This window comes from Pundamilia nyererei, unplaced genomic scaffold, assembly GCF_000239375.1.
Source record: "Pundamilia nyererei isolate P.nyererei 1_Seehausen unplaced genomic scaffold, PunNye1.0 scaffold00069, whole genome shotgun sequence".
NCBI classification, from domain to species: domain Eukaryota; kingdom Metazoa; phylum Chordata; class Actinopteri; order Cichliformes; family Cichlidae; genus Pundamilia; species Pundamilia nyererei.
The window spans coordinates 2364278-2386185 of record NW_005187470.1 but is presented as its reverse complement, the minus strand read 5'-3'; the positions used below and the strand labels follow the sequence as shown (position 1 = coordinate 2386185).

The 21908-nt window shown below is 39.2% G+C and overlaps 1 protein-coding gene across 1 annotated transcript in view; it reads left to right on the top strand.

The window, feature by feature from the left end:
• The window catches only part of adam12a (ADAM metallopeptidase domain 12a), a 77177-nt gene that overhangs the window by 28386 nt on the left and 26883 nt on the right, over nt 1-21908 (top strand). Inside the window, exons 4-6 of the mRNA XM_005736494.2 lie at nt 10483-10561; nt 15558-15634; nt 17602-17788. Of these exons, the coding sequence (XP_005736551.1) occupies nt 10483-10561; nt 15558-15634; nt 17602-17788 (343 nt within the window). The remainder of the gene's footprint in view (nt 1-10482; nt 10562-15557; nt 15635-17601; nt 17789-21908) is intronic.

Below are 21908 nucleotides of genomic sequence, written 5' to 3'. Positions count from 1 at the left end.
AACAGCTAATCTTAAATTTTGTTTGTGGTGCACACAATATTGTGGAAAACACATTTTCTAGCAGCTTTGTCCTTTTTTAATTTTGTATAACCTGTAGATCTAATTGAAAAGAACTATTATGGGAACTGTTCCTGTGGTAAAATGTAGTTCCAGTGAATGCAGCTGGCTGTAATTTGCTGTTATTGGCTCCTTTTTGACAATTTTGTTTCAGAGGAGTTTTTAGGAAAAACATTAAAGTTCTATAATTCATTCATGATTTTTCCAATGCAGGATGCTCTGCATAAGTAGTTTTTAGAAATCGGGCAGAAAGTGTTGTGGTTTGCTGATAGTGTTGAAAGAAAAGAATGTGTTGCATGATCTATAAGCCATGAGCCTGCTGTGTGTGGAACACGAGCGCAATCTGCAGCTATGCCTGGATGTGAAATGACACACTCGCGCGCGCACACATGGACGCATGCACACAAATTACCACATAGATGTGCATAAATCATGTTGAGCTACCAACACATACAGTCATTACTGCACACAAACAGGGACACGCTCTTTCCATCTCTCCCACACCCCCGCATGCAGACACATAACGGGAGCTCGTCCTAGGGGAGAAGGAGCGGCAGAGCAGAGGCCCCGTCTCTGCTACAGAGGAACAGAAGCCCTGGGGGCAGATGGGAGTAGAAAGCAGGATGAAGGATCTCCTCTCCACTGATCCACAGCAACAAAGGCAATTGGAGAGGCTGCTGCTTAGGCACCTGACATAATTAGTTTCAGATAACAATGTCACTGGCCCATGCCAAAGAAAAGAAAAATAAAAGACTATTTTTATTTGTTTTCCTGCAGTTTCCCTTTGATTGTTATCACTCATTTAACTGCAGTCATGAGGAATACAAAAGATTCATATATCTTTTCGACCCGAAGTGCAACATTTAGTCTTTTTTACCGCACTAATCAGTTGCCTTTAATTAGTCACATGTGATTACTTTTCCGTAGCCCTCTGGGATCAGCAGTATCATGAGGAATAAAATGACTATTTATGTCTTTTTGGGAGAAATAAAAGTCTTGCCTCGTTGGAACTCATGACTGAGCGGGTGATTTTAATATTCCGGGTGGCTGTTGTCATAGATACCATTTGTTCCATTTGGCGCGTGCATGAAGGCTTTTGGGTGACAGAGACCGTGGCATAAGCAAAACAAATGAGAGCCAGATGTGTCTTGACGTTACATGTCAACAAGTGACAAATGATGAAGAGACAAAAGAGAGAACGGATGCATAAAAACAACAGACTACATCTGAATCAAAGTCGAACCTTTCTCCTAGTTATCCTGCTTGAGACTGTTTGTAGTTGAATTTTACAGCACACCTATGTGAAGACGCAGGACTGTGCAACTGGGAGGAAATTAAACGTATATTTTTTATGCATTTCAGACAGGAATATTGAGGTATATGCCACTTAACACCCAATCTTGGAACCCATCAGCTATGGTCTGATGACTTAGCCTCTGGGGGGCAATGGCCAAGCGCCTTCATTATTGCCATCGGATTTCTAGAAAATGTATAACTGATATCCAGGCCAAGACTATCTGTCCTGTACTGTGCTACAGTCATTGTATTTACTTATTTAAAAAATAAACTGATAGCCAGACAATAGAGATGGCTTTGGAATTGCATTCGGACTATTTAACCGTATAAGGCCAAAGCCTGCCTTAATGTGAGTGGTCAGTACTGCTCAAAATACAAACAGAAGCCAAGAGGTTTCTGGCACCCAGAAATCTTTCCCCTCTGCTGCTTAGCCTGCAAATTTTAATACAGATATCTTTTTAATACATATTACTTCCCATTGAACCACGGCTTAGTGAAAACAGTAAATACACAGAGCTGCTGCATCAGTGTTTTCTGAATCTGAACAGGATGCAAATGTAGCATTGTACAGCCAATAGAAAACACGTCTTCCTACCTACAAGTAGAGCCTGACTCATAACTATTAACTATTAAATGAAACGTCGTGCATGTGTGAAACACTCTTCAGCCATGTTATGAGTGTTGATGTTGCATAGTTTGTCCATGCTGACAAATGTTGGGAAAATCTGTTTATGTGTCGTGTGTCTGAAAGGGAAAAAAATAAAGCTCGGCCTATATATGAGATGGTTAAAATACCAAATATTGGTATCGGTTTGTAAAATTTTGTACTGGTCAGTTGTAATGGTTTACACACATGCTTGGCAAGCAAAAGGTCACATGTTCAATTCCAGTTTGGCACAAATCTCCTTTAGGGTTGTTCTAAATCAAACATGCAGAGCTAATTGCTGTAGTTTTCCTGTAACAATAGAGCAGCTAAAAGTAACTTTTACAGTTAAAGTAAACTTGATTTCATTGGGCCATTTTTTTTAAATACAGGTCAGTGAACCTTTTGGTTTGTGTCTCATTCTGTTCTAAAACTGAAAATGTTCAAAGGATTTTCTGCAATTATTTTCCTTATTAGTTTTAGTCTGGATCATTATCTTCACACTTTATCAAAGATACGTGTTGCATTTCTGCCCTAATTCCAATTATCTCATCTATTGTTGGGGTGGTATTCATCATTCCCTTTCTTTAATTGGGATCCTGTGGAATAATCCATCACGCAGACATTGCTCAGAAATGACACTTTATTGATTTCACGGGGCGTGCCTGGACTTAACCACATCAATCTCCAGGTGACAGTCACTGCAATAATTGCATGGCACTGCTGCTAATGGCTCTTCTGTTTGACCATCTTGCTGACCAATTAACCACCCCTGGATGCTACACAGGTGTAAAGAATAATAATGAGGCTCTTATGATGTGGTGAAGCTGGGATGAAGGCCAAAGAGACCTGCTTGGTGTAGAAATGAATAAGATAAGCATTCTTATTGTACCCGGAGGGCAACTGGCCTTCTTGACACAATCCTTTTTTGGTTCTTACCTTGTCGTGTTTGCTGCTGGAGCATTAGTCTTGAGGCCAGGAGCAGCACTGTGCAGCATCTTAGCTCTCTACTGAACACAGCAGGCTATATAAACACAGCTAATACCAGCCGTGTTGATTTATTTTTTCTGTTTTTCCGCTTCCTCCCCCTTTCTTAAGCCGTAATCATTGGCTGGCATGCTCAAGTGGTTCTCTTCATGACATGCTTCATGAAGGTTAGGAGTTGTATTGAGTACAGGGCAAGTAGGGGGAATTCATGCTTCTCTGCTCTACTTGGCACCAGCCCGCAACACCGCCTGATGTCAGACACATCACAGCCAGAAAGACTGGCCCTCTTCCCTTGTTCATGGAAAAAGAAAATCTAACACTGAGACAAGGTTTTTTTGGTGGTGTTGAGGGAGTTGCACTGTAGTTTTTCATGCACACAATCCCACTTTCCCTTGACTTTTTCCAAGTGAAACTGGGTTCTTGCCATTTGCCACATAAAAGCAGTGGGACATTATAACTCCCACAATCCCTCACAAGTCTTTCAGTTGAAATGTAATGTACTAATTGGAGGTCCCAGATTAAGTTTTACGAGAAATGTTTCTCTTTGATGGCGATTTCATTTGCTCTAAATGTTTATCTTTACATCTGTTCTAAATAACTTTCCGTTAGAGACTTTGGTTTCCAAGAGCTTTAGAGCAACTTGCCCTTCTGAGGCCTAAAACCTCACTTCTCATCTATCATAGTAAATTCCAGGATTTGATTTCTCCAGAAGTCTCTTATTAGGTTGTCTGAGTTTAATGAGTTTAATGAGACATATCGGAGACTGTGACTGGGAAATTCAGCTTTTTTTGCCAACGTCGTAGTCTTCTCAAGTCAGTTGAGAGTATTGAATTCATGTAACACAAAAAGGGAAGTTACTCTACTCTTTCCTTTTCCTTGCTTAATTATACTGGCTGCTTTAACTAAATGGAGAAGTGAAAGAGCGTTTGTCATCCCTGACTGAAAAAGAGACTGTTTTGTATTTTGCCAAAGGGAACGCTATGATCCGCACAACTTGAGCAAACTTTTCCCATATTTCTTAATCCAAAAAAATGGTTTTCCAGGAAAACCTTCCTTTCTCACAAGAACAATTCTCACTCTCAACTTTTGTTGTTTCTCCAAGATTTTATCAAAAGTCTCCAAACAGTTTGAAGTCTTCTCTCCGCAGTATTTTGCTGTATTTTTTTTAACAGCCTGTGCGTGACTTGAGCTCAGCTCTCGATTTGCCTGTATGCTTTGACATTTAGTTGTTGCCATAATCACATCACAAGTTTTCAGTACAAGTCTACAGTTGTGTGTCATAATCAATAAAAAAACTGGTGCTTCATTAACATATAAAAGCTCCGAAATGTTTTCTCCAGCATGACTTCTAAGCAGAATGTTTGACATTTAGGACCTTTCTTTTGAGGTCAGCTTTCATCCACAAATGAGACTCCCTCTTCCTGTTGATTGATTAGGCTCTGGCACCGATTCATCATGTCTGTTTCAATTAATGTACCTCACATACCTCCCCATTTTAGACCCCTGGCATGCGAGCAGAAGAAACCCTGATGAAGAAGACCGCATGCAACAAAAATGCGGAATTTATTGGTACATCACTGTTGGTCAGCAAGCCTCGTGTTTTCTCAGTTACATTTCCAACCAGGAATGTGTTTGAAAGGTTAGTCCTCTATTTAAAAATTCCCTTTATATAAGACTTTGTGTATATCCTGACAGAAGAGGCTGACAACGCCGAACAGAGATACAACATAGAAAAAAAATATATAATTTAATGCAGAAAGAACAGGAGTGACATTTAGTTGCTGGCATTCAGGATTAGTGTGAAGCGACTTCATTGTCTTTCTGTCTGCAGTGTCAAAACTACTGACAAGCAAATCCAACTCTATCCTCACCTAATGCATTTTCTTTCAGAAAGTTATATGGATGCAGCATGACAAGGTAAAAACATGACAGTTGTAATTATGTGTACCTGTCGAACAGATGCAGAGAAGTTAACAAACACATCTCTGGTTTGAGTGTTTTGAAAACAAGTCGATGCCGCAGTAGCACAAAGTCTGTGATATTTTGCCTCGCACTGTGTCCCATTTTGACGTCGCTGAGCCTTTGTGGTTGTCTGGTTCTCAGGCTGCCTGCATTTTCAGACTGATTCTGTGGCTTTAATAGCCAGAACATGAAAACTTGTTAACTCATAGCGCCTCTCCCTCATTGCTGACTCCCTGTCACTCAGGCAGAGCCCTGCTGGAAGCCCGTCCTCTGGGTAATGCATTTTAAATGGGAGGGCGTGACCCTCCTCTCTCTCCATTTGCCTATGCCTCATTAACTTTGCGCTGATTGATAAACAGTGAGCTGCTGCTGCTGCCACGCGGGGCGAGTGGCTCAGATACTTAATGCAGTTGGGTGGTGGTTCATTGCTTGGCATGGTTTAGATGCACCCATAAGTATTGTCAGCTGGGTGACATGCAGCGGAAGGCTTTTTGCACTTTGAAGACTCATCGTTGTAAAACCCATTAAAGATCTTTCTTATGTGCTCTTCTACTTTTAGCACTTTATTATGTTCTAGTCTCTTTACTACAAAACCTTCTTATGTTCATACAGTGTTTATGCTTTTCTTGTATTTCTCCAGTTTTTGATTAAAAATCCCCACCTTAAACTTTGTGTCAGTAATGAGGGACAAAAATTCACAGTCCTAGTTTTAGCCCTTAGGGATATTACGCTGATATCTTCCGAAGTTACACCCATTTTAAAACAGAATTTTCCCACTTCACTTTGCTCCACTGCATCATGTATGCTTTATATTCCTGCTGCTAGCACCATTTTAAAAAATTACTCCACTGATATTGCAGTAATATTTCATCCGTGTTCTTCATGACAACCAATACTAGATTTTTCCAACTTATTTTAGGGAGCAAGAAAATTCTGCTGTTGATATATCAGGTGACATTTTTTGTGTTGAGCCAGTGTGCTACTAGTACAAGTCCAAAGTCCAAGTAGATGAAGAGGGTTTCATCAGGAACGGCATGTGGAGTAAAATCGTAGCTAAATTAAACACGCTGATCATAAGAATATGAGATTTCTCTACCAGATCGGTTGGGCTCAGGTTAACAATGACTGCCTTTGGTGCTGTTGGCCAACAGGTCGCCAGTGGAAACTGTGCTACTATTGGCTGCGGAAAAAGGAAGAGGAGGATGCTATGGCAACCTTAAAGAGAGCAGCCGAAAGTAGAATCTAATATGCAGAGAGATCTGGCAACATATCATCCCCATGCTGGCTCCTGGTCAAGTCACACATCCTTCTTCTCACTTAGAAATCCCTCAATTCCCGGGCCGGTCAGTACCTGTTCGACCTCCTTTAACCTGGCATACAAATCTAAGTTATTGTAACTACTACTTTTTTATATAGAAGAAGAAAACATTTCCATATCTCCATATAGGTCTTCCAACTAAAACTCAAAGCTTAAAAACATCACTAAGATCAACAGTTTGATTAGGATTCTTGGAGCCAATTTGTAATTATCCAAGATGCTAAACTCAGACTGATACTCTTGTTAGTAGACAAACCCTCCCCTTTAGTGAATCTGCGTGTGCACTGTAGCTTGTATCTGCTTCTACTTAATATTATGATATATAACATCTTCTTTCATTTCAATGATGATCATTTTTAACAATTATCTTCGCTATATTTCCTGTAGCTTCTACTAGGCAGTCTTGCAAACATTAAAGGTTAGGTTACTAAGCAATTTAGATCATTTCATCTCCTGCTCTGGGTGTTATTTTCATGATGAGCTTTGCATTAATAAACAGATTTGTTCTGTTGTCAAAAATAGCTACTATCAGTTTAAGAAACATAACAAAACAGAAATCTTTTCTGTTTTTCATGGTCTGGAAAAAGCAACTAGGTTTTCCCATGTTTCTCATTTGCTGCAACTTCTTCAAAAGCATTCTGCAGCAAGACTGCAAAAGCATATGAGGACATCATAGTCGTGGCATAGCTATATTGTCTTCCTGTCCATTTTAAAATTCAGTTTAAGATATTACTGATTTTTTTTCATGCTCATAATGGATAGGCCCCAGTTTATATCATCAGTCTTATGATATAAGATTTACATTAATCTCTTAGGTCTCTCAGACCCACTGGTACACATCTCTTACATGTCCCAAGGGCACCCCTCAGACAACAAGGCGACAGAGCCTTTGCGGTCACTGCTCCATCTTTGTGGAATCAGTTTCTCTGCTCTTAAGCCTAGGCTCAAAACCCACCTTCATTCTCTGATTCTCTGGCATTTCAGCCTACTAATCTCACATTTACTGTTGCGTCTACTCCCAACCGGTCGCGGCAGATGGTTGCCCCTCCCTGAGCCTGGTTCTGCCGGAGGTTTCTTCCTGTTTAAAGGGAGTTTTCCTTTCACACTGTTGCCAAAGTGCTTGCTTATAGGGGGTCATATGATTGTTGAGTTTTTCATTATAGGGTCTACCTTACAATATAAAGTACATTGAGGCGAGTGTTTATATATACATATATGTATGTGTGTGTGTGTGTGTGTGTGTGTGCGTGTGTGCGTGTGTGTGTGTGTGTGTGTATAAAAAGCTGTGTTTAAATGTTTAAATGTTCTTTGTAAAAAGATTTCACCAGCTTGAACATTAAAGTCTTTCTTTATTGGCAAATATGGGCCAATCATAGCTGTCAGCTGATATTATAGTTTGTACACTAATGAAAAGCAGATCCTGTCCAGTAATTTATCTGTAACCAATCTCAGACCACACTGTATATTTCTTTCTTTCTTTTTTCTTTTCTTTTCTTTTCTTTTTTTTGTTGTTGTTGATGTATTGTTGCATGAAACTTGCTTGTCTTTATTTGGAGATATTAATTGGATTCCCTCTGTGTTTAAATGGAATTGTGAGCAGCTTCTGTTTTAAAAATGATCCTCACTGTTGCGGTCAAGGATGCTCCGAACTCTGAGAGAGTCAAATGAGTATAAATCAAGGGCTACAGTACTTCAAAAGTGAACGACTATTCTCTTTGTTAAGCAGTCTGGTAAGCTTAGGTCCTAACTTTTCTGTTACTTACACTCTGCAGTGAGTGAACCCTTAAAGGATTTCTCCTGTGATTCTCCTGTGTTAGGAAACCACTAATTCCCTTGCGCTTATTCATCGAAAGCCACAAGAACGTAACATATGGATGACACATGGAGGTCTGCAACATGTTTTTTCATGCCAACACTCAAGCGGCGAGGCAAATGCATACGTGCATTCACCACATCATATTGTCTGTTGTGGGCAGATGTTGAACTCGTGTGTTCAACTGAGTGCATAGACCTAATTAAGACTGTAGAAACACATCATTTTATTTGGCTCTCTCCTCTTTGTCCTCGCTTTGATCTAGTGATTATTACCAGTTCATTGGCTCTGTAGAGGACTGGAGGGTGGGGAAGCATTGTGTCTCATGCTGACAGCTCCCAAACAAAATAACCCCCCTACCCGGGTTGTTACAGCTGAAACTCCCAGCTGGGTTGTCAGTGGTGAGGTCAGTAAGAGGATCCAGCTGCCTGCTGAGGTTTGTTCCTCTGCTGTGGATTAGCACCAGCCAAGCATCTGCTAATGTCCTGGAGAGTAATACAGCACATGTGCTCACTGTATGTACAGTACATGGACACTCTCATGTTTGTTTGCACAAATACTGAGCACAAATACAGATATGTTCTCATCAACACAGGAGGGGGTGCACACAGTTTTTTTGGCTCATTGATTTCTTTCTGCATGTGATCCACAGCACCCCAGCTGAGTATCCTTTCCTCCACCAGAGAAAAGCCTAGTGCTCAGGAACCTCTCTAGGTGGGGTGAGAAAGGCAGCCAACATCATAATAAGGCTGTGATGGTATTTTCTTTGTCTTGCGGTAAGAGGAGAGCACAACCCAGAGGTTATCTGGTGTACTCATGCCATAATCTCACCCTGTTGGCTCATAAAGGCCACAGGAGGCTCTTTAGGATTGTGGGTTTTTGTTTCAAGAGAAGTTGGACTTAAACTTTGATTCTACAAGTAGCTACTAGGAACAGCACAAAGCATCTAAAATCAAAATGCTGCATTTTAGTGTGTTTTAAAAATGTATAGATTTGACAAAACATAACCATTAATGTCTCCACAAAATCTGACATCTTAGGTGTGTAAAACAAACATGTTAATCACTATACCACAGAGCCATTAATGCTAAAAAATAACCATAGACTTAAAGATGACCAATGTGAAAGTGCCTTAAACGTGCATCCTTTCTGTTATCCAGTAGGGGGCTCTGGCTTTTAAAAAGAAGTCAAACTGCGTAGAAGTCTATGAGAAATTCTCACTTAATTAATAATCTCAATAAATAGTTTATGGTCCCAATCACCAGATTTAAGTCTTATATGATAAAATATGATGCGCATATTTGAAATTATAACAAGCGTATCATTATAACTAGTGATATGCTAATTGCTTATTGGCTGTCCTAATGGTGATTAGGACCAAAATTCTCAAGTTAGGCTTAAAAATATGACTTCACCAACTCATGTGTGATGTCTGTGTGATTCTGCCAGGAGCTATAACTTGACTGAAAAACATAAATGAAATGTAAACTGAGTTTGCTACCAGCCATGTAGCCTTATTGTTGACAGAGATACTGTAAGTAGATGCTTTGTCAAAATTAGAGGAAAGAAGGTGGCAGGTTCCTCATTTCCACACTATTGCAATTTCTTCTGTTTCCAGTGAATAACAATCAAATTCCATCCTGTATTTTCTACCCGTCTTTGTGTCAAATAGACAATCCTTATAAAATATTAAGTGGGTTGGTAACAGCTTTTCTTTTATGATAAAAAATCCTCTAAAAGGCAAAATGTCTTGATAATAGTAAAACATGCAGGACTCACTTACACTGAAGCATTAAACTAGCATGACTGTTGGGTCATAGGTTATTTTTGGTTTTAATTTATAGGTTAAAAATAAATGAACTGTGATGGTAGACTGAGTTTTACAAGTATCTCAATACACCTCTTCATTTTATTGAATCTGTATTTTTATTCTCAGTGCTAACTTATACTTTTTGCTCATTTTTTATTAAGTGTGGTTATACCTATATGGTTTTTTCATTTAAAGCACAGTGTTATTTATTCCCAGTCGTTAAAAAAAGAAAAAAAAAATCAACTCATGACTTGCTGTTGTCTGCAATGTGTAAACTAATTATTGTTCCATTTGTTTCACATGGAATGAGTTATTGATTGATATTGAATGCGTCTTCATGGTGTTGGGAAAGTGAATTAATAGAAAACGTCACTTCGGCCTCTTTTGAATGTGTTTTTTTCCCCTTCATGCCTTCTTCTCGAATCAATTTATGCTATCCTAAAGCAGTTTAAAGTTTTAAATCAGACTGTTTATCTTCCATGCAGGTCTGGCTGTGGTTGAATGGCTTAAGACATTGTGATTGATTTTTTGTTTTTTTGGATGAAGCCCCCAAGGGTCAGAGCTGAATGTTTGTTGTCTTTGTTTATCCTTTCTAGGGGGCTCTTTGCAAGTAACTATACAGAAACCCATTACCTGGAAGATGGCAGCGCTGTCACAGGCGTTCACAACTTCACGGTATGTTTCTTTTTATTTTCTGGGTTTGTGGGTGACAAAACAAAGTGATTGAATTTCGAACATTCTTACATTTTCTTCTATGTTACCTGCCCAGCAGCTCATATGAATGTTGACCTTTTGTGAAACTCTTCCTCTGGGTAGACTCTCCTTCGCTGTGCTAATATTAGGGCCCATGAGAAAGTAAAGGAAACTTTGATATAGCAGTTAGAACCGCTTTTAAAACCACCTGGAATTGTGCAGTCATGCGCACATAGAGGACAATCCAGGTGAGTGGGGCCATTTTCAGCCGACAGATTCATATTTGATGAAATGAGAAGGCAGGTAGAGGTCAGAAAATGCACTCTGTTTTAGGCAACAGCTCAGATCTTTCTTTTTTTTAAATGGATTGGATCAAAACAAATCCTAAAGAATTGTTTGTTATGAAGGAATCTAAGAAAGATTGAATTGGTGATCATCTAGGTGCAATCTGAAAGCCACAGTGACCATGAAATATTAAGCACCTATCAAGCATTCATGAGGTTCCCACTTTGAAAATTAAGAATATATAGATATGAAAATATATCTCTAAAGTATAGCAAATCACTTGTAAATGTTAACCATGAAGAAATCAATTTAGACATAAAGGGATTACATAGAGAAAAGCAAAGCTTCTGGTTGGTTGCATGATGCTCCCGTATGAGGAACACACTGTCTGCCAGTTCAAATTTAAACTTTACTTCAGCTGTGACTAAAATATTTTGACCGTTAGATACACAGCGTGTCTAGTGATCACCAGACAGAACGTCTTTCTTTGTCAGTGCAGCTTTACTTCCTCTCACTTGGCTGTGTTGACTATGTGTGGTTTGATTGTATTATTTGAACGTGCATGTGATGTGAAAAACAGCACAACAAATAACAGTCAGGACTACATGCGAAACAGCAGAGCAAAGCATGAATTTGTCTGCACTGACACAGACAAATGTTTTCTTACGCGAGCATATGGCCGGACAATCTGTCAAACAGCTTTGCTACAACTGAGGCAAACACTCACCAGCCACTTTATCACATACACCTTGCTAATACAGCCTTGGGCCTCCTTTTGTCTGCTTAATTCTTAATCTGCAGAGTCAATAAGATGCTGGAAACATTCCTCAGAGATTTTGGTCCATTATTGACACGATAGGATCACAAAGTTGCTGCAGATTTGTTGGCCGTGATGCAAGTCTGCTGTTCCACCACATCCCAAAGGTGCTCAATTGAATTGAGATCTGATGTTCATGGAAGTCATTTGAATGCAAGCAACTCATTTTCATATTCAAGAAATGATTTTCGAGATGGAACTTTGTGACATGGTGTGTTATCAGAAGTTAGGTACACTGTAGTCATGGTCAGCAACAATGGTTATGATCAACAAAGGATCCCAAAGCGTTCCAAGAAAATATCCCCCACACTATTACACACCATCATCGGCCCGAATTGTTGATATCAGGAAGGTTGGGTCCATGCTTTCATGTTGTTTACACCAAATTCTGAATGTTGTGGCAGAAATTGAGGCTTGTCAGACAAGACAATCTTTTTCCAGTCTCCTTTTGTCTGGTGGTTTGTAAAATTGTAGCCTCAGTTTCTTGTTCTTAGCAGACATGCATGATACCCAGTACTGCTGTAGCCCATCTGCTTCACAGTTCAACATGTTATGCAGCAGATTGTCTTGACCATGTCTAGATACTTAAGTGCAATGAGCTCCTCTGTTGTGGCTGGATGATTAGACATTTGCATTAACGAGCAGTTGAACAAGTGTGCCTAATAAAGTGGCCAGCCAGTATGAAAAACAGAAAATAAATGTTTCTTCATATCCGACACAGAAGGCATGATTGGGAACATATTCTTGGCACAAATGAAACCTCATAGAATTGAAGTACCTTCTTTGTTCTTGGCTTCAGTGCTGTAATAAATATTGTTCATATTCATTAAGCTCAAATAGGTTTTCTCCAGCAACATTTGTTCTGCTTTTAAATGCTGCCGGTCTCTCAAATTTTCTATGGATCCATAAATACTCTAAAATATTACAAATGGATGTAAAGAAAATATTCATCTTTTGAAAAGGTTTTTTTTTTTTTTTTGAGGTTCAGAAAAAGAAAGGCTATTATAGCACAGAGTAATGAATGAGTTTGATGCTGCTGAACCATGAGGAGCAGTTTCAATCCCTATGAAATAAAACTGCCACCAGCTTGCTTGATTTCAGGGATTTGATTATCAGCAGTTTGGAAAGCAATTTAACGTTGCATTTTCATTTCGATAACAATAAACGGTCTATGAGGTCTGTGTGTAAAAGGCCTAGCAGACTTATAGCTGAAATGCACAAAAAGATGAGATTATTATATTCGGTAACGTCCAACCCACACAGCAAAATGATTTTCCACTCGAGACCAGAGTTGGGTCATCCCTGGCAGGACTTGGCCAGCTCATCAGAATTGCTGCCATCCCAGAGCACAAAGACAATGAAGGAGTTGTAGTGGAGTGTGAGATACAGAGTCCGCAGCTGTGGGTGTTGATAAATAGCTTCCCATTTTCCATAGCTATCCATTAATTATAAAAGCTGCATAATGTTTATGTGGACAGAAAGAGTAACAATGATCATAACAATAAAAATGACACACAGAAAATAAAGAATAAATGTCTATGTTACAAGTTTTGTGTGACTACAGCCGATATACAAATAAAAATTTGGGAGAATGGATGAAGCCAGACGCAGGAATGTGGCATTTTGCCTCATGTTTGCATTTCTTTTGTGGAGACTTTTGTGGAGTCTGCAGTAGTTGATTAAAAGTGCGGACACTTCTGACCTCCGTCCCTTCTCTCATTCCTCGCTCATGACCACAGCCAGTTCTTCATGGGAGGATCTTTTTACTGGAAACAACCAGATCATTCGAGACTGATCTGTAGTTAATTTATTTGTCCTGCCGGCAGGGAGGAGACTGATATAGTGATCTGGGCAAGGGATCTTGTGGGTTCAGTTCTGTGTCAAAGGCAAGGTACTGCTGGGAGTGACTTGAGTATGAGTCAGCTCTCCCACCATCGTTCCCATTATCTGTTTTACACAGTCTCCCTTTCTCACTAAATCTAAGTCCACGTACAATCCAATAAATACATAGCATGTAACAAAAGCCATCTACTGGGAATATGAATGATTTCCATGGTTATTAAAGCAGTAACAGAATAATAAGATTGTGGTTATAATAAACAATGTAATGTTCACACCCAGGATTTCCACCCACAATAATCTGGATTCTGGTTATTAATCCTCTGTATTTCAAATATGAATGCATAAGCACTTTCCTGTCTTCCTGCAGAAACCTTAGGAACAAAAAGTCTATTCATATCCTTTATATCAATGCATCATAGTCATGATCTCATCAAAGAAACATGAGGTGCGAGCATTAACTGAGTGTACTAAATCCAGCCCTACTCCTCTCTGCTAAACTATAATTTCATATTTCATGTAATGTGCTTTCCTGTCCCTGCACCTTTTTGCCCGACTATAATGGATTGCTCTCTTTTCTGTCCAGTCCACCATCAGAAAGTGTCCGCATAAAAGTTTCCAAGGTTTCGGTCCACTTCTCTTGTGAAATACGCTGCACAAAAGTACCGAACCACCTACGCTTTACACCTACAGGAGCTGCTCTGCCATGGAAACCAATGCCATGAAGCTCCCAGTGGACAGTTTTTGTGTTGCACTGCAGTTGATAGTGAAATATCTAGAAACAAAAGAAATCTCCTGAGCCGACTTGCTGCACCAGTGGCATCCTAGTAGAGTGCCATACTTGTGAAGAATGACCCGTTCTTTCGCAGGTGTTTCCAAAAGCATGCTAGCTAGGTGCTTGATTTTACACACCTGTGGCCATCGGGACTGAAAACACCTGAATTCAAAGATTGAGAGTTATCCACATAGTGTTTCACATCTTTATTGTCTTTTTAATACTTTGGAGGCAGCAGAACAACTCGTCAACTGGCATATAACATGTCAGAAAAGAAATTACCTCCACCCAATAGATATTGAACAACATTAATATTCATGAGATGCTTCCTTGCAACTCAGTGTTTATAAGCCCAGTGAAAAACAATGCTTACACCTAATAATTGATGGTGATTTTGTCACTGCGTCTAACCCCTCTTAAAGAGTTAGTTGCATATGAAATATTCATGAATGTAGTTAAAGGGATTGAGTGCATTTTACATGTGTCAACCAAAATTAAGGTGATGGTAAGACTGAAAGATGCTATTTGGTAAGCCCTTTTCCTCTAGCTATTTGGAGAAGTGTGATATTAATTGGATTATCATAACAGAATTACTGCTAAAAGTGCTGGGATTCAGTATTAAGCAAGGCTTGCCTTTAATGCCAGAAACCCACTGAGACACTTGGCATGCAAATTCAGCTGCCTATAGAGAGTAACCACCTCGAAGAAGGCCAGACATCCAAATTTACTGCCTGAACTCTATATTTAGAGGCAGTCAAAGTGGGGTGGAAAACTCACATTTCCTTGTTTTCCAGAACAGGGTGGCAGAAGGACCTCACCTGAGTGAGGCTGTCTAGCTGTAGCAGAAGGCCTGTTTTCACTCTAAACCAGACACTTCCTCCACACCCTCTAGGCCTTGTTCAATAAACACAGGCTTAATTCACTTTCTTTACTCCCTGCTGCAGCTTGACAGGTGGTCCGTGAAAGTGGGTACCTGGGAATACGGCAGAAAGCAAAGCTTGTGCTGGGAAATGTGGAACTCAGATTTCAACCATCATTAGCCTGTGGTGATGAGCAGGAATGGGTTTTGCTAAGCTGGCAAAATACTATTCCCTTATACTTAATTTACTCGTATTTCACAGTTACAGTGTAACACCTGGGGCTGATTGGGGTGAACTCTGCTTAAAACCCGACGCCTGTTTTGTTTCACACGCTGCTGCTGCTCTATTCCTTCTGTGTTGAGTTTAAAATCCTATTGTTTTGTTTGTTTTGTGCTCCCTCAGGCAAACTGCTACTACCATGGTAAGGTGGAGGGTCATGACAATTCGGATGTGAGCCTCAGCACTTGCACTGGGATTAAGTAAGTGTGCCAGGCGCTAGTTTCTTTCCCATTTTTTGACATGACACCACTGGTGTAAAAGCTTAGTGATACATTCAACAAGCTAACCCTGATCTCTCTGCTTTGGGACCTGTAAAAGTTTATACTGTAGTGCCAGGTGTCGCTAGAACGGTACATAGTGTAGATTTAAAGTCGCTTAAAATATGCATAAAATGCAATATGCAAATATGCAAAATTGCTTATCATAATATAATGTTCTATACACAGTTTGATTGCTTTAATTTGTTTTTGTTTTTTTGTTTTTTGTTCTCCACATTGCCAAAAATCCCTCAGTAGCAGTTTTCTATTACATCTGAGTAATAAAGTGGTAATAGTAGGGTAACAAACAGCGTAGTTTAGCTTAATAGCTTGGTAACAATTTGATAAGCTGCTAGAAATAAGAAGGTAATGTCTGTGAGTTTGAATTTTCACATAGTTATAAAATTTTAATAACCTCATAATAATAAGGTAATATCGGTTGATGTTTTAGCATACAGTATTTGGATAGCATTACTATATTATAATGTTTAAATTAATCCTGCCTTAGCTTCCAAGCATTCTGCTTTGCTTAAAAGCAAATATGTAAATATTATGTTTAATTCTCTGGATTATTAAATGGAAACGTCAGCATATTTTATATCTGGATGACAATAGATAACATGTTAGGAAAGAAAGAAATATTTAAAATGTCCAATACACAAAAATAAGACGTCATCCATGTTCTCCCGCTCATCCAATTCAGTGTTGTGGGGGGCGGGGCCGCATTTGTCACCGATTAACCTCTACCCATCCAAAGATCCAGCCTCTCCTGCAGCAAGTAGCACCAAGCCGACAACTTGTATACTGACAAATTTGAAGTTTTGAAGGAAGAACAATGGTAAAGCAAGCATGATGTAATTGACAGTTCTTTGAGTATTGTCTTATTTAAAAAGATGCACTATTATATTTTGTGTATAGAGTAAAATAATAAATTTATCTTTTTCCTATTATGCCCAAAATGACATATTGGAACACGTTATTAATGTCTGTCATTAGAAATAAACCACTACTAAATTCACTTGGGGTGGATAGCTATATTCTGAGTACACCACGCCTCTAACCCCCGTCAACTAAACTGTTGAAGCTGGAGTGGTACATTTTGGGCGAAAACTCTTAATAGCATTGGCCAAGTTTTAAACAAGCTCCCAGTTTAGCTGCACACATCAGCTTCCAGGTAAAATTTGGGCTGTGCACAAGTTTTTGTCTGTGCAAAGAGGACAGTTACAACCAATAGTTATGATGCATTAATGGCTTTACTCCAAGTTTTAATGGTTTAGATTATGGCTAATTTGTTGGTTTGTTTAAAACCTCTCAGGCTGCTTAATTTGTGTTAGTAAATACTGAATTTTCTGCAAACCATGCAAACCAAGGTAAAACCCCATGTATGTAGTACTGTTGCAAATCTTTAAACCTGACATTCATTAAGGTTTTTAAGGCACGTGGAGGATTTCAGTGTTGTCGAAGCGCACTGCAAATGTCAGTGAGGAGTAAGGATTGCAGCAATATCACTGGACACAATCAGGAATGTTTCCGTGAAGCAGCCAGATGTCGACACCCTCATTCTGCTGACCTCAGTCTTGATATTTATTCATTTATTTCAGTTATTCTTAAACCTGTCTGCATAATAATAACAGATCACCAGAACAGTTTTGACAAGAAGCTACACAATTCTTGACCTGCTCACAGAGACAAATAGCTCCCCATTTGTGTTTGCAGCAGTCAGGCTTGGAGTTGGTTCAGCACGAGTTTGTGTGATTGTGAACATTGTGCAAGGTTTACAGAATCTTACAGCTTATGCACAATGGGTACACTCATCGCTAATGACATGTCATCTTGGTCATCACGTTTGATTATTTTTTTATTGCATTGTCGATATTTGCACCTCTGATAGCCTCTTCCTCGTTCTGCAGGGGTTTTATATCTCTTGGCGAAAGATCCTATGTACTGGAACCATGTGCTGATCGCTCTGATGGGACTCACTGGATTTACACAGCTGAACACCTCAATTTTGCTCCTGGCACCTGTGGCCATGATTTCAACACGACCTATTCATCTGCGCACACAGACGGCAGCCCATTCAAGGCTTTTAGCACAAGGGTAAGGATTATTAAACACATATTTTTTTTCTACAGCTAGTAAACTCTCAGTATGTAGTATGTGATTTTATTTTCATTCAACAAAGGTACACTCTCAGACTGGGGTCATGGTTTGAACTTTAGATCCCTGGCCTTTCAACCTGTCTTTTTTCTTTCCTTTCCAAATAAGTCAGATCGTAAAATCAGGCAGAGCAGAGAAAAAGTTTTAGCTTTCAGCCTTGTTTGTAGTTTAAACATTTAACTTCAGTGAAACCTAAAGACGTAGCTTTAATAGGACTAACTATTTATACCTGGATAAATTATCTAGTAATGTACAAAAGTCTTGAGCCACTATCAATTTCTTTATGTTTTTTGGGGAAAATGGGATTTATAGGAACACATGTAAATACAGTATATAAGGCAAAACCAGAGTTTGTACAGTTCTAGTGAGCTTTCTAGTCAGTATTTAGTATGACTACCATTCTTCTTCATCATAGCCTGAACGCCCTTAGGTAAGCTTTCTTGCAATGTTTAGTCTAAGCTCTCCAGAGTTCTTGAAGGATAGTCGAACCTCATTTTTGGATGTCGGCTTCCTTTTGTTCCGCTTTCTGTCAAGATGATCCCACCCTGCTTCAAATATATTGCAGTTCAGGCTCTGGGGAGGCCAGTCAATAACCAGTATTTTTCCATTGTGTGTGTTATCTATCTATCTAGGTATGCTTTTACTGCATTGGAAGTGTGTTTGGGATCAGTGCTTTCCAGATGGTATTATATGGTGGATCAAAATCTGATGGTACTTTTTTGCATTCATAATTCCACCAATTTTCCACCAATCTCCAGCACCACTGGCTGAAATGCAGTCACAAACTATGACAGAGCCTCCGCCATGTTTTTAACTTGTTTCTAGACACTCATTGTTGTACCTTTTCCTAACCCGCTCTACAATATTGAAGACAATTTGAACCAAAATATTTCTAACTTACCGATAAAGATTCATCACTCCATAGTACCACTGATTTTCAGTGCAGTTAATGTGTGATTTGGCTACCTCAGACTTTTCTCTCAGTTTTCCTTCCATTAGAATGGCTTCTTTACAGCAACTGTTCATGCTGAGATCATTTCAGATGAAGCTTTGGTGAACAGTATGTGGATTAATTAAACGACCAGATGCATTTCTTAGGTCTTGTATCAGGTCTTTTTTTAAAAATTTCTTTTCCCTTCCTAATGACATGACTTTTGGATGCGGTTCATCTGCTGTGGGAAACTGCTTCACTTGCCATCCACTGGTTCAGTTTCCCGAAATTCTTTTGAGGACACAATGAACACCATGCCAAGATATAAGTTTTTAGCTAATAGCTTTTGGGGAACCACCTTATTGGTCCAAAAGTAAATCAAAGATAATTGTGTTATCTTTGGCATTTTTTGTAGATTCAACCAAATAAATGGAAAGAAACTTAAAATGGGCTCTTTGCTAAGTTGTCTGCTATGTGTAAACACAACACCGGTTCATCCGTTGAGTCCGTTCAAGCCTTTTTAGGCTTGAATGATTCATAGGTCAGTGTTAAGTACGTTTTTCTGAACATGGTCAGGTTCAGCAAAATGTTTAGATGAGATAAAAGACCTTTGATAAGGCCTGAAGAACTGTTGCTAAAGACTACTTTAAACAATTAAAGAAGTCTGGCTCCTTGGAAGCAAAATATATGGAAATAAGGGGTGATTTTTTTTCATAGCACTCTATGATATATTAACCCCTTTAAAAAAACGTCTCTCGAGTTCTTTTGTGCAGCCTCTTTATGGGACTGATGGTTATGACAGTATGCTAAAATTAGTAGTTAGCTATTAAATATGTCTTCACAGAGCAGCTACCACAGGCAAAACTCTCTCTGTTTCATAGAGAACATTACAGTTCCCAGTAAGAAATTAACACTTTGTTTTTTGTTTTTTCTTTATGCATTAAGATGATATTATAATCACGTGAGGCTCTGAAAAAGATGTAAAGATGACCAGCTGCATCAACTAGCTATTTCAGTTTGATTTTCTGGACTTCAGACAATATAAAATGCAGAATTGAACAGTGCCAGGATGTATATTTTTGAGGCCGGTACTTGTTCTGACAGATGCTCTGGAGTGTGTTAGGAGAGCAGTTTAAAAAAAAAAGCCTGTGAAAAAAGTACATTTGCTGTTTAGCAATAGCATTTGCTCTTAATGTGAGATGAAACTGCTGCAGGACCATCCAGAATTAAAGAGATTGCTTTTAAGAAACCCCATCCCACTCTGCCCCCTGCTACAACACTGAGCATGGAGATAAATCACAAGGGGCACGGCCCTGGGGAGTTTCTAACCTCAGAAAGCATAAGCTTTACAGATGATGAGCACTGATAAGTGAAAAACATAAACTCCAGTCATCTTTATCTTTGGGGTGAGGTAAAGCAGGAGTGGACAAACATGGCTGATTAAGCAGATTAGTACAGGGAAGGACTCGGATATAGGTGGTGCATAAGATGAAACAGATGTTCCAGTTGGAGGCTAAGCAAACATACTAAAATCATAATGCAGAAAAAATGTGAGGGACTTTCCAGGGCTTTAGTTAAAACTGATTTTTATTTTTGCAACCATTTCATTGAGATCAGTGTGGGACGCAGACCAAACATATGGGTATACTGGCTGAAACATCCTGTGTTTTCACATTGTTATATTTATTTATTTCTCCGGTATTAGGGATTTTCTGATGTTTTATTGTAGAGCTTGATATCTGCAAATGATTATAGCGCTGGCTTTAGTGGCAAGCATTGTCTTAAATCTTAAGAGGAGTACAAAGATTTAGCACAAATGAACAAACCCTGACAACAACGCAATTTAGAAGTTCAGATGGATTATACCCGTGTGAAAAATGAACTTTTATTTGTTTTATTGGATCAAAATGTTCTCATTTAAAGCACTATGTCCCTAACACTCATTATATGCTAAGAGATGCCAGAATTAGAATGCAAATCATCTTCACTAAGATGCAGTTTATTCATCAGGATGTCGAATGTCGCAGCCCCATTGTCAAGTTAAAAATGTGAAAACAGAGGAGACAATGTTTTAGACATCAATGTCTAACTAATGGCGAAAGAGCTTAGCAAGCAGTCTTGTTAATATAGCAAAGAGTATGGTAATAAACAGAGTTTAGTGTAGCAAAGAGAGAAGAAGTACATCAAAAAGCACAAAGCCTTATTTGCTGTACTTAGCAGAAGGCATGCAGGTTCATCTCAGCATGTTACACGGGGGCACAGAGGTGTGCACTGTAGCTTTGATGAACTGCAAAGTACCCTGCTTGAGGGTCTAAAGATTAAAAGGTGTGTTGACAAGAGTGCCCTTAGATGATGAACATCAGATGAGGCTGAAAAGGGTAGAGAGATATGATGGCTTGCTGAGAGGGACAGCACGTCTGCAACATGAATTCTAACAAGGACCCATGTTGAAAATGTGACTATCCATAATGACCATGATTTGAGTGTCTTGTCTTTCATGCTTGAAACAGATCATAGCACATGGATGAGTCATGTCTGAAGTGTGCTTTAATTCATATTAAAGAACTATGAGCTTATACATGCTAGTCTAAACTAATTACAGACATCACATCACCTCCTTTGGTAGGTTGAGGGTGTATACCACATTGGCATCTGCTGCCCTGTAGATGCATCCTTCTTTCACTCCATTACCTATAGGTTGATCGTCTAGGTTGAGTTTTTTTTATGCACACCAGTGGAAGTTTCATCAATAAAGGGTGTGTCATGCAGATTTTCCAGATAGATGTTAGATAAGATAGATGTTATAAATAGGATAACAGGTTTGTTTTCCACTTTAGATTAGCAGTGTTTTCCTCTTCCAATAGCAGTTTCAGTTTTATTTTGATAAAGATGCTAGAAAGTATCTTTTGTACATTTAGACCTATGACTCTAACTGACTGGATTCTCCTCCAGAACAACATTGCTCTTCACTGAGTTGAAAGAACAGTATTTGTGTGTATTTTTCCTCCCCAGTGGCCTCCTAGAGACTTAATCACCATAGGGTGTATTTAGAGCACACTTGCCCATCCTGGCTTATCTATGGAGGAGGCAGATAAGAGCAGAGAGGATCCAAGCTGCCAGGCCAGCAAG